The following is a 14,744-nucleotide window of genomic DNA, read 5'->3' as shown; positions in this document are numbered from 1 at the left end:
TTTACATTACTTGTCTCCTATCTCAAAAACCCCAAAAATATTTTTCTATAACCAATTATAAGTACACTTCCCTATAATTCCTTAAGAGATGACCCGAGGTTAAATACTTCGGTTAATTTTATTGGGTTTGCTTAAGTGACAAACAATTTAAATATTGATTGAGGTTTAATTGTCGGTTTAGAACTATACTTGCAACACGATAATTTTGGTGAAAATCTTTACCGATATTTATCCTCCGTCAGTGCGACACGTGTGGCAATTACACTATGGCTTAATCTTGGAGTTAAAGAGGAGGAAGGAAAAGATGGAAAAGAAGACTGTGAAGGTGAAAAAGGAGAGTATGAATGTTAGGGTTATGCGAGATATGATAAAAATTGGGGAAGAAAACATCATTTTTGAATAAAAGGGTAAGGGATCATTTTGTCCCTTGTTAGAGTTGTCAGGGATCATTTTGTTCCCTGTTAGAGTTGTCAGGGACCATTTTGTCTTCCGTTAGAGTTGACGGAGCTAAGGACCTAAGTGACTGACGGAATTAATTGTTAGGAACTAATCGAGTAATTAATTTTAGTTGGAGACTAAAGTGTTTGGTCCAAAATTCTTTGAGGACCAAAATGGGTATATAGTATATACTCTTTATTCTGATAAGTACTGCATAATTCAAAACTCAGCACAACGATGAGGGGTCCAACCCTTCCTTCTTCAAGGTGAGGGATAATATTATCTATAACCCGACCAAAAAGCACATAATTTATCCGATTATTCCTGCACATTAATTTACTAATGAGATGTTGCACATTTTTGTGCTTTTGTAGCAAGGTTTCGGTGTAAAAACTAAGAAACTTATGTGTATTTGTTAAGAAATTTCAATGCATTTCTTCTAATAAGTTTTGTATAATTCAAAACTATTTCTCTTACTCCTCCTCATCTTCTGTTGCTTCTTCTTTTTTATCATCGTCTTTTTTTTATTAATCTTTTCTTTCTTGTTTTAACTTCTCAAATTTCTTCTTGTTTTACTCTTTTTAACAAGAATAAAAACAAAAAAAATATCAAACAAAGAAGAAGAAATACATAATGCTGCAAAATTACTAGGAAGGAGATAAACCTACATTCATTCAACTAAAAGAAAGAAAGAAATAAGAAAAAAAGAAGAAAAAATTACAACATTAAAGAAGACATTTTTATGCTTTTGTAGCAAAGTTTCAATATAAAAACTAAGAAATTTATGTATATTTGTTAATAAATTTCAATGCATCTTTATTCTGATAATTTCTGCCTAATTCAAAACTCTTCTTCTTCCTCATTCTCATCTTTTGCTGTTTCTTCTTCTTCTTTTTCATTATCATCTTTTTTTTCTTATTAATCTTTTTCTTCTTGTTTTACCTTCTCAAGTTTCTTCTTGTTTTACTCTTTTAACAGGAATAAAAACAAAAAAATCAAATAAAGAAGAAGAAGAAACACATAATACTGCAAAATTACTTGAAACAGGATGAACCTACATTCATTCAATGAAAAGAAAGAAAGAAATAAGGGAAAAAAAAGAAGAAAAAATGCAGTATTAAAGAAGATATTTTTGTGCTTTTGTAGTAAAGTTTTGGTATAAAAACTAAGATATTTATATGTATTTGTTAAGAAATTTCGGTATATTTTTATTCTGATAAGTTTTGCATAATTTAAAAATCTTCTTGTTCATCCTCCTCCTATTCTGCTGCTTCTTCATCATCTTTTTTTTATTTTATTTTCTCATAATTCTTTTTATTTCACTATCTTAAGAGGAATAAAATAAAAAAATAAAAAAATCAATACTGCAAAATTACTAAGAAGAAAAGAAAAAATATAGTAACAACAGGAGCAATAAAAAATGACAATGGAGAAAAAACACGCGAAGAAGAAGAAGGAGGAATGTGAAGAAGAAGAACGAACATCGCGACGACAAAAAATGATATGTTTGTATTAGTGAAGCGCGTGTGTACATGCTGCGTGTAATGAAAGTGATTTTTGTTGAGTTTAGACCAACTTGGTTGGATTTAATTGCCAAAAAAATTTGGATGTATAGCAAGACTGCATCCAAAATCGATTCAATTTGATTATATTTGCTTTGAATTTAATGGGTAACAAGTGTATTAACCCGTGCCATATGCACGTGATAAGATTGAAATTATAATTTTAAATTATTTTGTTAAGATTAATTTAAATTTTAATAATTTGATTAATAAAAATATGATATGTTATGTATTATTTATTTTTTCTTAAGCTAGTGTTAAATATATTAACTCTAAAATAGCTATTAATTGGTTTTAGTAATCTATTTTCTTCAATAAATCAAATATATATATTCAATGTGACCATAAATAACTTAATAATACTTAGACCCACCAATAAATTTTTATATATTGTTTTACTGTTAAGTAAGAATATATCAAAATTAGCTCAAAATAAATAATAAATTATTAGAGAATTTTAATGCATAAAATTCTCTAATAAATAATACATAATTTAAATCTATTAAAAAATAACTCCACACTTTTCTTTGATGCCTGCAAAACATATACCTGGAATAATATTATATCAATGTTAGTTACAGTTTTACAATCATCGATCGTATTTATTATACATGACTCCTTCTTAAAAGTTATTCTATACACGTGTGCAGTTAGAAGATAAATTATTGGACTTTATTTTATTTTTCTAAATTATTATAATTATGCATTATTTATTAAATGCTAATTGTAATATTATAATATTATAATATAATTATAATAAAAATATTTTTCTAAAATAAATTTAGAAGAGAGAATAGTACTTTCATTTTGGATGTATAGCAAGACTGCATCCAAAATCGATTCAATTTGATTATATTTGCTTTGAATTTAATGGGTAATTAGATATAATCAAACCAGATCCAATTAAATTTGATTTTAATTGATTCAGATATTGATTCTGAAATTGTCAAATGTAACACCCTCACTATCAGAAGTCACGCTTCCGGCTGCACACTCTGATAGGAAGAAGTATTACGACTACTTTATATACTAAATACTCAAATAGGAGCCTGTGACTCGACACTGTATCACTGATTTCATAGAAAACCGAAAATAAACACTTTATCTTAAGAAAAATACAAACAGGCATAGATTCATATACAAGACTCCTTACATAATAACTCATAATATAATATACATATAAAACATACAATTCCTATCCCTCTTACAAACTTGTATCAACAAGGACGAGAGAAGAAAATAATCTAATTAATACAACACTTATAAACCAAACACAGTATAACTCTTCTTAATGCTTCTTCATCCGGTTCCTGAAAAGGTAAAGCTGAAGGGGGTGAGAACCTAACCACATGGTCTCACCACAGAACTTCAAAGTTGTCATAAGAAGATATTTAATGAGAAAACTGTTTTCAAGCTCAATGATTATCAATGCCTTATGAATCTTTTAAAAACCAATAGAAAAATCGTTCAAAACCTTTTCAAAGAAACAATGTTTAATCTTTCAAGAAATTTGAAACCTTTCCTTTCTTATAAGAAAACCTCAATCAGAAATCAACCACGCAATCAAACAACACAATCATTAGTTCAGCACCAAAATTCATTCTCAAATGTAGCACGTCAGGACAAACACAGGCAAGACAGACAAGAAAAGCACAAGTAGGTAGCAGTTACAGCATATAGTTCAAGTAGCAGTTAAGAACAGTTTAGCAATTAGGCAAACCAAAACAAGTTCAAACCCAAGCAAAGCATACAAATGCATATGATGCATGCCTGTCCTATGGCTGATGAGGCTCATCTGTCGGTTATCCAGCCAACCCGACAAGTTTGAATTGTCCTTAGACTGTCCCCTGACGTGCATCCCCAAGAGTCTATGCATAGTTTTTTCTCAAATAATCAATATTGCTCAATGGGGGTAACATTTCCGGGAATTTATATAGTGCCCGGTCACACTTACGTCGTAGGATCAACAGAGTATCGAGTTTTCAACCTGGTACACATGGTGGCAAACCACAGCACTTAATCCAGGGAACCTCGTATCTCAGATATTTCAAATTCATAAGCCACATAAATAATTCATTCATCAATATCTAAGCCATTCTCAATATCATCATCATTCGTCAATCCATATCCCATTTCCAAATTCATTCAAAAATCATATTTCAAATCAATCCTCATCATCCTTCTTTCCGTTAATCAACAATCTCAATTCCAAACATAAATCTTTCTTTTTTAAATAAATCAATCCGAAACAAATAACGTTTAAGAACTAAATCATTTTAAACAATTACTTCAAACAAAACTTCCAGTTTTATAAAATTTCGGCAGCATCTCCTCTAAAACTCGAATTCTGCCACCCTGTTCGGGTCCAACCAAACCAAACCAAACACCTGTTAATCAATCAAATCACTTCCAACAACCATTATCACAACAACAACACTTAACCCAAGGAAATTACAAAATCCAGAATTCAATCAACAAATCCTATAAATCACAATTTAAACCGACTTCAACCAACAGCATCAATCAATAGTTAAGAATTTTCGGTCTTCTCAAACAGTTTCAAACCAAACCATTCCCTCAAACACTTTTCGAATCATTTCCAAAATAGCAAATCATTCTCAATAAATAACCCGTTTTCAAATATCAAGTCTTTTCCAAGTTTATTTTAAAATCAAATTCCAATATCAAATCGGTTTAATATCAAATCAAACTAATGATCTCATTCAACCAAAACAACTCCATTCATTTCATAAGACTCACGAAATCACAAAAAATGTATTTTACGCGTTATTATCGATTTATAACAACCCTGTAATGTAAAATAGATTTAAGAAAAACTCCTACCTTGATTAGCCAAAATCGTGTAATTTAAACGCGACAATCCCCTTTCCTTCCTAATTCGCGGCAGCGTTAATTTTCTTACAGTAATGACAATGGTTGCAGCAGGATTCGAATTTGATGAAATCAAATGCAAGAACAACACTGAAAGTTCAAGGCAACACCGAAACTAAAATGGAATTTAAACCAGAACAAACAAATAAATGAAACCAAGGCAGGTTAGCGTGTAAAAGTGAAACAGAACCAGGGAAAAAGGTTAAACCAGGGTAGTGACACTGGACTTGAATTAGGGCAAGACAATAGAAATTCCAGGGCATTCAGGCGGTGACTGTGGCGGCAGCTATAACCACCACGGCGTAGCCACACAAGCAACAGTGGTGACTGTATAACCTGACGCAAACAACCTCAGTAAACAACTCACAGTAGAACCAACTTAACAGAAAAGAAGATCTGAGGCAAGATTAGAGCTTACCAAACAGACTTAGGCCTCAGTGGCGGTTTCCGGCGGCGACGTGGCGTGGTGCGGCGCGGTGGACGGTGGCGGATCTGCAGTGGTGAAAGGCGATGGAGGCACGGCCGCTCAAACAAAACCTCCTCTGTCGATCTTTCTCTTTCCTCGAGCTTCTCTCCCTTTGAATCTTGCCGGCGGCAACCATGGGAGCTCGGCGACGGCAACAACACGGCGGCGCAGCGTTGTGTAGCGGGTCGCGCTCCTCCTCGCGGCACTGACCCGCGTCTTCTCCTTCCCCTGTTTGTGATTCCAACGGCGGCGGCAAGAACGGGTTCGGCGGTAAGGATCCGACAAAGCTGGCGGTGATGACGCGAGCAGAAGGATGCCAAGGCGGCGGCAAGCTACTTCCTCCCCGACGCTCTCCCTCATCAGTGCGACACGGCGGCGCGGCGGCAGTGACGCCCGCCGATGCCGTCCTTCTCCTCTCCCCCTTCTTTCCTTTTCCCACGGTTCCCCACTCCTCTCTTCCTTTTCTTCTTTTCTTTCTTTCTTTAGTTTTTCTGAAGCTGGGTTTTGGGGAAGGTTAGGGAAGAAAGGTTGGTAGCGGTGAATATAAAGAAATAAGGAAAACTGGAAAAGAAAAACTAATGATAAAGTTAAAGTAGAGAATTAGTATTTAAAATTTATATAAAAGAAAACATAGTATACAGTATTAATTTTAATTTAGATTTGGTTAATTTTAATCAAATTAAGATATAGAGTGTTAATTGAAAATCTAATTTAATTCATTAAAATTACTTTCAAAATATTATTTGATTATCAATTTACTAATTGACATTTAATTAAATATTTTAATTTAGAATTAGAAATAATATAATTAATTTTTTTTTGTTTATAAAATTAAAAGTATTAAATTCTAGAATCTTAATTATTTAACTAAATTGTATAAAATTTTTATTCTTTTACAACTGTTAAGTTGTATAATTTAAATATAGAAAATTATTTAATGACTATAAAATTAAAGTATAATTTCTAATTTAATTGTCAAAACTTGATTTAATTACTTTTAATAAAATAATTTCTAAAAATAAAGTCTCTAGTGAATAAATAAATTGAAATTAACTCATAATAATATATTTTTTTTAAAAAGTTATGGTCTTACATCAAATCTGAAGCAAACTAATTATCTAATTAGTTTAATATTAATTAAAATAAGTAAATAAAATTTAATAATATATATATATACAATTTTCTCTTAATCTTATTGTATTCTAAATAATGATAGTTATTTAATTAAGTTTGAATCGATGACGTATTATTTTTTTATTACATATACATTTATAATATTTAAAAAAATATTTTTTTAATTATTTTTTAATTTTATTTTTAATATATCTAATCATCCAAACTAATCCAATTTGAATCTAATATGTCCAGATTGATTTTTTTTTTCTTAAATCCAAACCAATCTAATTCGTAAATAACTCCAGTCTTTTGAATTTTGATGGATCGAGCAGCAAGATAAGACAGGACATGAGTATTTATTCTCATCTATGTTGAAAATATATAGAGATACAGAAAAAATAAAAATTATGTTTTGTGATTTTTTTTTTTGTTATTTTGGTGTTTATTCTATATAATATGTGGTTTTTCACTGTGTATATGTGTAAACCTAAGACAAGAGCCTATAGATAACAACGATACAGACAAATTTAGAGGTGATTAGTGACTACTTTGACGTGATGCTTTTTCTCTTCATAAAGGAAAATGATGAGAAGGTGAAAACCCATCTTTAGGAATTAAGCCCTTACTATACATACTAAGTCTAAATCAAATTAAATGTCAAATGTTGGTTAAAATTTGGACCAACTTTAAAGAAAATTATTTTAAACACATGATGGGTTAGGTATTTTTTAAACAAATAGAATTCTAGTAAGGTATCTTTTAAGTTACCTACTACTCACATGTCTAACACAAATACAAAGAGATAGGTCCTATATCAAAAAGTAAACCCAACATTGATGAGTAGCTATTTTTAGACAACTTAAAAATATTATTTATACGTTAAAATAAGTCACTAAAATCAGTTATTAATATATTCAGTGATAAAGTTTTATGTGGGTAAAGAGGCATGCCTCCTAAAATTTTTATAAAAATATTAGTAATTCTACTTTAAAGAAAATAAAATTAGCTTGTTTGATTAAATTGATATATTTTTAACTTATGTATTTGAGTTTTATGTCTATTTTTACCATTCTTTCAAACTTTTTATCCTATCCTATTTGACATAATAAATAGCATATATTTAAATCAATAACAAGTGACATATCTTTAAATCAACGTTACAAATTAAATATCATTATAGAATTAACACTAAATTATATTTAACTTCTCATATAGTTTCATGCATTATTTTATTTTTAAAATAATAAAAATTATAATATAACTAGTAGTAATATCAGTTATTAATAAAAAGTTATTATTTTATTTTTAAATCAATTTTACAAATTCAATGCCATTATAGTATAATACTGTTTACGTTAATAAATTTTGATATTTTTATTTTATTAGAAATTTAAGACTTATTTTGTTATATTATATTATTTAATTTGTAATAAAATAAATAATAAAAATAATTAATCTTGAGATTTTTGAGAGATAAATATTATCAAAAGTAAAATTAATTTTTTAAAATGTTAAAAAATAATTTATAAGTTATTATTAATTTTATATAATTTAAATAAAAATAATTTTTTTAAAAAGAAAAATCTAAAACTAAAATATATTTTTATTGCAAAAACTAATTTTTTTCATGTAAAAACTGATTTTTTTAAATTGATTTTTTATTTAGAGTAAAGTATTATTTTTGTCCCCAATGTTTGGAGTAAGTCTCAAAGTTGTCCCTAACATTTCAATCGTTCTATTTAAGTCTCTAACATTTCAAAATTGATTCAATGTTATCCTGTCGTTTGGGATCCGTTAACAGAATTGACGGCGGGACAAAATTGAGACGATTTTAAACGTTAGGGACTTAAATAGGACGAAAACGATACACAAAAATAAATTTTAATTTAATTTTATCTTTTAATAATATCAATATTTTACTATACATAGTATTTAAATATTTTTTAATTACATCTAAGTAAATTATACTTAATCATATTACTTTCATTTTAAATAAATTTATTTTTTTATAATTTTAAAGAATTTTGATACATTAGAGAGAAAAGGTATAATTTATATTTTATTGTATATATATTTTTTTCGCAAGTTTATATACTAATCATTCTACAAACATTTCATGATAACTAAAAATCTTTAAGAGTAAAATTATAAAAAAATTAATTTATTTAGAATGAAAATAATATGATTAAGTGTAATTTACTTAGATGTGATTAAAAAATAATTGAATACTATGTATAGTAAAAAATTGATATTATTGAAGAATAAAATTAAAATTTATTTCTATATATCATTTTTATCCTCAATATTTTTGTCTCGCCGTCAATTCTGTTAACAGATCCCTAACAGCAGGACAACATTGAGTCAATTTTAAAACGTTAGGGATTTAAATAGGACGATTAAAACGTTAGGACAACTTTTAGATTTACCCCAAACGTTAGGGACAAAAATGATAATTTACTCTTTTATTTAAAATCAAATTGGCTTATTAACCTAAACAAATTTTTTTATTAATCAAAATTAGAATTATTTTTTGTTAATCTTAACCATATATAATCCTACATATTAATAATAAATTTAAAAATAAAATAATTATATTTATAAATTTTATTTTAATATAAATACTATTATACAATTTTTTATTAAAATTTTTAATCCCTTAAAAAAAATTTTCAATCCGCCACTGTAGTTAGTTTAATTTATTTTCGATGTATATCTGTAATTTAATTTATTTTTAATGTATATTTATATTTTAACATATATTCGATATATATCTGTAATTTAATTTATTTTCAATGTATATTTATATTTTAACATATATTTTATGCTGACTCTAACAATTTCTCCACATTTTAAAACACATTTTAAAACCCGAGAAAATTCTCTTTCTAATAAAGCTTATTTTGATTTCCATTAGTATAATATTATTTTGCTTACAAGAAAAGAAAATTTATAAATAGAATTAAGAATAGAATTTGTCTTTCTGTTCACTAAAGAAAAATATAATGTAATGAATATAATTAGATTTAGTTCATTAATAGAAATAAATTTAAATATTAAATATTATTAAAATAATATATGTATTTATATGAATATTCGAAATTGTAATAATAAGAGTGAATATGTGTAAATTATGAAATGTCATCTGATCTCTTCTTCTTCCTTCTTAATCATTCTCTTTTCTATCTATTTTTTTTCACTTATATTCTTAATTCTCTTATTACAGTAAATCAATTTTCAATACCATTGCAGTCCCTCGCCTACAACCCGTCTAATCTCTGCTTAATAAGCTAACTATATTTTCTTTTAATGATATCATTGTCCCTCTAATCTCTGCTTAATAAGCTAACTACATTTTTATGGTATCATTGTCCGGATCAGCTTTATTACAAATATAAATAAACCGTATAACTATTTATATATGCACTGTTTATGGTAATGTTAGAAAACAAAAAATAATCTACCTAAATAATTTAAATATGTCTTATTTAATATTTATTTATTATAAAATACATTAAATAAAACTAAAAATAATAATTTTTAATAATTTTTTATTAATATTTTTTGTTTACTAAATATTTTTGTTCTGTTTAAATGTCATAGTATCAAAAATTTTATTTAAAAAAAGTTAGAAGAGTTTGATTTTCATTAATGTCAAAGAAATTAAAACATAATATACTTGAAGATCTTTTATTTCATGGTGGTTAAAACTTTGCAGTAGCAAAACATAGGTAAAGCCATAAGAGCACACCGAAGGTGCTCATATAACCTTACCTATCACCACATTCATACAGTGATGATATTTATTATTAACGAAACAAGCATACATAATAGCTCATAAGCTACTTCCTACTAGTTTCTTTTGGCACAGATTATTATTTTTGAGTCTAGCATCTGCCGCCACTCACGTCCAAATCGCAACGCTGTGGTGCCCTGAAGTTACACTGTTGAGGCAAGTTCATGAGCTCTCTCTTGAACTGCTGCACCATTTGCCTGTCCTGCAACCTATCGCACTGGTTCTCCATTATCTGCTGCAATGCCTCGCACATGCATCTCTCTGTGTTCTCCATCTGGTCCAGCTCATCGCAGCACCTCTGTTGCTGGTCGGAGGATCGAGTACTCCTAATATCGTAGGAGTCGTACTGCTCTTGCTCGCCCATTATCCTCTGCATTATGTGCTGCTCGCAGGGCTTGAGGTTCACCCTGTCTACCTGCCTCTCGCAGCTTGATGAGTCCCCTTGTCGCCCCCTCTCGCGCCTCATCGCGGAGGCGTGTGCCACCAGGACGAGGGCAAGGAGGGCTACCAGGATGGTGGACTTGGCCATGGTGGTGGTGGAATGTGATGATGCTTGAGGAGTAGTGTGTTAGTTGTGTGTGACTTTTTTATGAGTAGTGTTGATGGTGGCAGCAGGGGTATTTATAGGGGAAACAGGGCTTAGCATGTGAGGTACGTGTAAAGGGAATGGAGGGTGGTGTGGCTTTGTTTGCTTCATTCATTGCTTTTGTGCTTCCACGTTACATTTTCATGCATGCAAATACTCCAAGATTCCCTTTTGTTTTTCATTAATCAGCATGTCAGGCTTTGCTGTAGTAATTATGTATGTGCTATATGATCAATGAAGATGATGATGTTCAATGCACCTTCAGTAAACACACATATTTATTACAATAGCCATGTTCTTCCACCTGGATGTTATGGTGCCTTCAAATTTGATATCTTTTGAAAAAAAATAAATAATTAATATTTATTTTAAAGTATATAAATTAATAAATTTTATATATTTAAAATTTATTATAAAAAATAAATTAGATAAAATTTAAACATTAAATAATAAGTATATAGAATTAGCCTTACTTCAATATATTCATCGTCTAATTTGTTTTCAAATTTTATTTTTTATTGAGTAAATATTTTTTTTGTTCTTTAAATATTTGCTTGAACGATAACTAATTTTTTTCTAAATTTAAAAATTTTTAATCAATCTCTAATTATCTAAATAATTAAATAATTAGTTTAAATCGTTTTTGATATTGATTTAAGCAGTTATTGATACATTAACAGGTCACAATTTATAAAATTATTTAGATTAATTATTTAAATAATTAAAAATTATTTTAAAATTTTTAAATTATAAAAAATATTTTATTTTTTAAATAAATAACCAAAAATCGAAATAAACATTTATTATTTTATTTATTTTTTAATTTGCGTCTACTCTTTTATTTTTCACAAATTTGACAACCCACCGGCTAAAAGCACACATGTAAAACAAAAATTGTAATTGATTAATAAACAAAGGTAATTGTTTCAGTACAATTATTAATTTATACGTATTGATAAGGATGGGATAATGATAAAATTAGTATTGAATTAGTCTAATTAGAGAATGAGAGTTTTTATGAAAGTACATATATTTAAACGATATATAAAAAAATAGAATTGAAATTAATGTATTTAAAATATTAAAAAATTTAAATTTTTTAAAAAAATGAAAAAAATTAATGAAAGGATTAGTTTGGTGCACGATATTCAATTTTAGGGACTAAAATGAGTCACTTAATGTAAAGTGAGGGACTAATTTGGTGCATTTACAATTATGATATAATGGACGTGCGTAGATACGATGAATACTTTTGCGACACGTGGCACAAACGGACACGTGGCCAAATAGCATTGTGACACGTGGCACAACCATCTACATCAGCATGCCATGTGTTACTAGTCACCACATCACTATATCATTACACGTGGCCAAACTATAGAGTGATACGTGCCACTAACAGCCCACGTCATCAAGCCATGTTATCACGTCGTTCATAAAAAATGGGTTAAGTGGTGTACTTTTGTCAACCTCAGGGATATAATTGGTGCAATTGAGATTTTAAGGACAATTTTAATGTACGATGCCAATTTCAAAGACTATTTTAGAGTTTAACTCGAAATTGCGACTAACAATTCTAAATTAATAGTTATATTATAATATTTTTTAAGTAAGATTTTTTTTTAATTTGCTTGATTTTTTGTATAGATATTTTTATTTATTTTATATTTTAATTTTTTATTCAAAAGAATTAAATTTTAGATTTTTAATTATAAAATATCTGATAATATATTTGTTCGAATTCAAAGCGAGTTCACAGATAGAAGAGGTGGAGATTGAATATCACAACTTCGTCATGTATAGTCGTATAGAACCAAATTGAATGAACATCCTACAAGACACTCTGATACTAAAATCAATAGTATGTTAAATAGTAAAATATTAGATAATATATCATAAAATTATTTTTCTAAAATATTTTATTATAAAAAAATATATAAATAATTATATTTCTAAACCCCTAATGAGATTAACCACTGTACCCTTTCTTTTTAATTGAAAGGACTATTTTATCCGGTAAAAATTTTGAATTTTATTATCATTAATTCAGTCTTAATACAATCAAGCGAAATTCAAAAATACCAATTGATAAAGTATTAAAATAACGGTATTGAATAAGAGAGTCACTTTAATAAAGACGTCTAAAACGTCTTTTTTTAAGATGTTTTTAAATAATTAAAATTTAACACATTAAATCGTGTTATTTTTGTCAAAATTAGGTTAGACAAATTAATTTGACCGAAAAATGATGAATCAAATTTTGATTTGGTTTAAATTAATATTTTTTTAGAATCTCGCTAGGGAGCCAATGGAGTATCTATATAATGTATACAATGGGTTGTTTATTAAGCCCAATATCAATAAAAAATAAAAACTAACTCATCTTTCACTCTAATTTTAAAAATCTCATTTAGTTTTATTTTAATTATATTCATCTAATCCCTAATTCAATTTTTCTCCAATTCCTCTCTATTTGAGCACCGCCGGCAACCCTCTTACGTACCCAACCCTTGAGACCTCTCTTGACCATCTTACAACAGCGGCACCAAGTGACCCCGCACCTCCATCAGCACCGACCAGACCTGCTGCTCACCCTCCAGCGCGCGCCTCCTACATCTTCGATCGCAGCCAGTTCGCTCGCCCCCCGCTTTCTGTCGTGGGTCTTGCGTGGGCTTCACCAGAGAGACTCATCGTCGCCGTAGTTGAACGTCGTAGGAGCCTGGGTCGTGAATTGCCTCAGTGCCAATACCGAGACTACTGTGGGCAACCCCTGCTTCCTGCATTGTTCGTCCTGTGTCAGCCCCTTAAAGCCGTGAAAATTAAATGGGTAGACCTTGTTGCTGTTACGGCAGCCAAACCCATTCTGTGGTCGATGAGTTACTGGAGGTTAGTGGGTTGATTTGTTGCTGTGATGATATCTGTTTCTCTTACTATTAGTTGTATATGCACTGAATATGACTGAGGTGTTTGATTATTCATAATGAAAAACTCTATTATTGCAATGTTACTGTGTTGGAACTTGTAGAATAAGTTGTTATTGTAGATGGTTGCAATGAATTTAGCATGTTCTTGGATGTTTGGTTTCTATTGAAATTATTCAGTTGTTTTTGCTTTAGATATGAGTATCATAACTGCATACTCATATAATTATATGTTTTCAATAATTTTAGCCACTGAACTTGAACTCCAATAACAATTTGGCACATCCAACAAGTTAATCAAATCCTTAAAACAACAAAATTTCACTCTTAATTTGGTGAATGGCGAGAAAATTTTACCTGATGAAGAGACTCTACTTTTGATTTCATGTAACTATGAAACTAACACTAAATGGGGTCAAGAGGTAATAAAGATTAAGAATATCTATGTTTTTTTTCCATTAACACAGTGTCTTTCAGTGTGCTTATTCCTTATTGTGGATTGCATTCTTGTATGGTACAGTATGTGAAGATATTCACATTAAATTCATGCTGAATTATAATGGTTGAAATTCAGTTTTTTGTGATCAAGCTAAGCCACAGTTCCTTAAAAACAGTACAACTAACCTGAACGTTGTAAATTATATTATGTAAATTATATTTATTTACATTAGTATTTATTTTGTAAATGCTACCTTACTCAATCCTTTTCTCTCTCTTTTTGCTCGTTTTCTAAGCTATTTTTGTTGTATGTTTTTTATAGGATTATTATTGAGCTAATCCAATTAGAGAATAAGAATTATACTATAAATAAGATTATAAATAAGACTATGATGTAATAATGTAAAATATATATGATATAATTAAAAATTTTATTTTTTTTCTTTTGTCCTAATTCTAAGAATTTCTCTTTTATTTTTTTTTATTATCTCTAATTCTCTCTTCTCTTAATACAAATTCGAATCAAATAATA

At 28.9% G+C, this 14,744-nt stretch overlaps 1 protein-coding gene and 1 long non-coding RNA gene across 4 annotated transcripts; both read right to left on the bottom strand.

Moving 5' to 3' along the window:
• Nucleotides 1-3,074: 3,074 nt before the first annotated feature.
• Nucleotides 3,075-5,942, bottom strand: LOC112707247 (uncharacterized). 3 transcript variants are annotated; one of them, XR_003156015.3, is made up of 4 exons: nucleotides 5,311-5,942; nucleotides 5,101-5,228; nucleotides 4,845-4,982; nucleotides 3,075-3,310 (listed from the first exon to the last, which is right to left on the bottom strand). It is a non-coding gene; the product is annotated as an uncharacterized lncRNA (long non-coding RNA). The 3 variants fall into 3 exon arrangements; XR_003156016.3 differs by having other exon boundaries at nucleotides 4,845-5,007; nucleotides 5,311-5,928; XR_011864808.1 differs by lacking the exon at nucleotides 4,845-4,982 and having other exon boundaries at nucleotides 5,311-5,941.
• A 4,192-nt stretch (nucleotides 5,943-10,134) lies between these two features.
• LOC112707246 (conglutin-like) lies at nucleotides 10,135-10,871 on the bottom strand. Its single transcript, XM_025758916.2, has one exon. The coding sequence runs from the start codon at nucleotides 10,794-10,796 to the stop codon at nucleotides 10,359-10,361; it is 438 nt and encodes a 145-aa protein (XP_025614701.1). The 5' UTR covers nucleotides 10,797-10,871; the 3' UTR covers nucleotides 10,135-10,358.
• Between the last annotated feature and the right edge of the window lie 3,873 nt (nucleotides 10,872-14,744).

Source organism: Arachis hypogaea, chromosome 8 (genome assembly GCF_003086295.3).
Source record: "Arachis hypogaea cultivar Tifrunner chromosome 8, arahy.Tifrunner.gnm2.J5K5, whole genome shotgun sequence".
Taxonomy (NCBI): domain Eukaryota; kingdom Viridiplantae; phylum Streptophyta; class Magnoliopsida; order Fabales; family Fabaceae; genus Arachis; species Arachis hypogaea.
This window is presented reverse-complemented; position numbering and strand designations above follow the sequence as displayed.

Bases quoted from the DNA above. Each gene is read 5' to 3' on its own strand.
- LOC112707246 (XM_025758916.2), bottom strand. From the start codon at position 10,796: ATGGCCAAGTCCACCATCCTGGTAGCCCTCCTTGCCCTCGTCCTGGTG.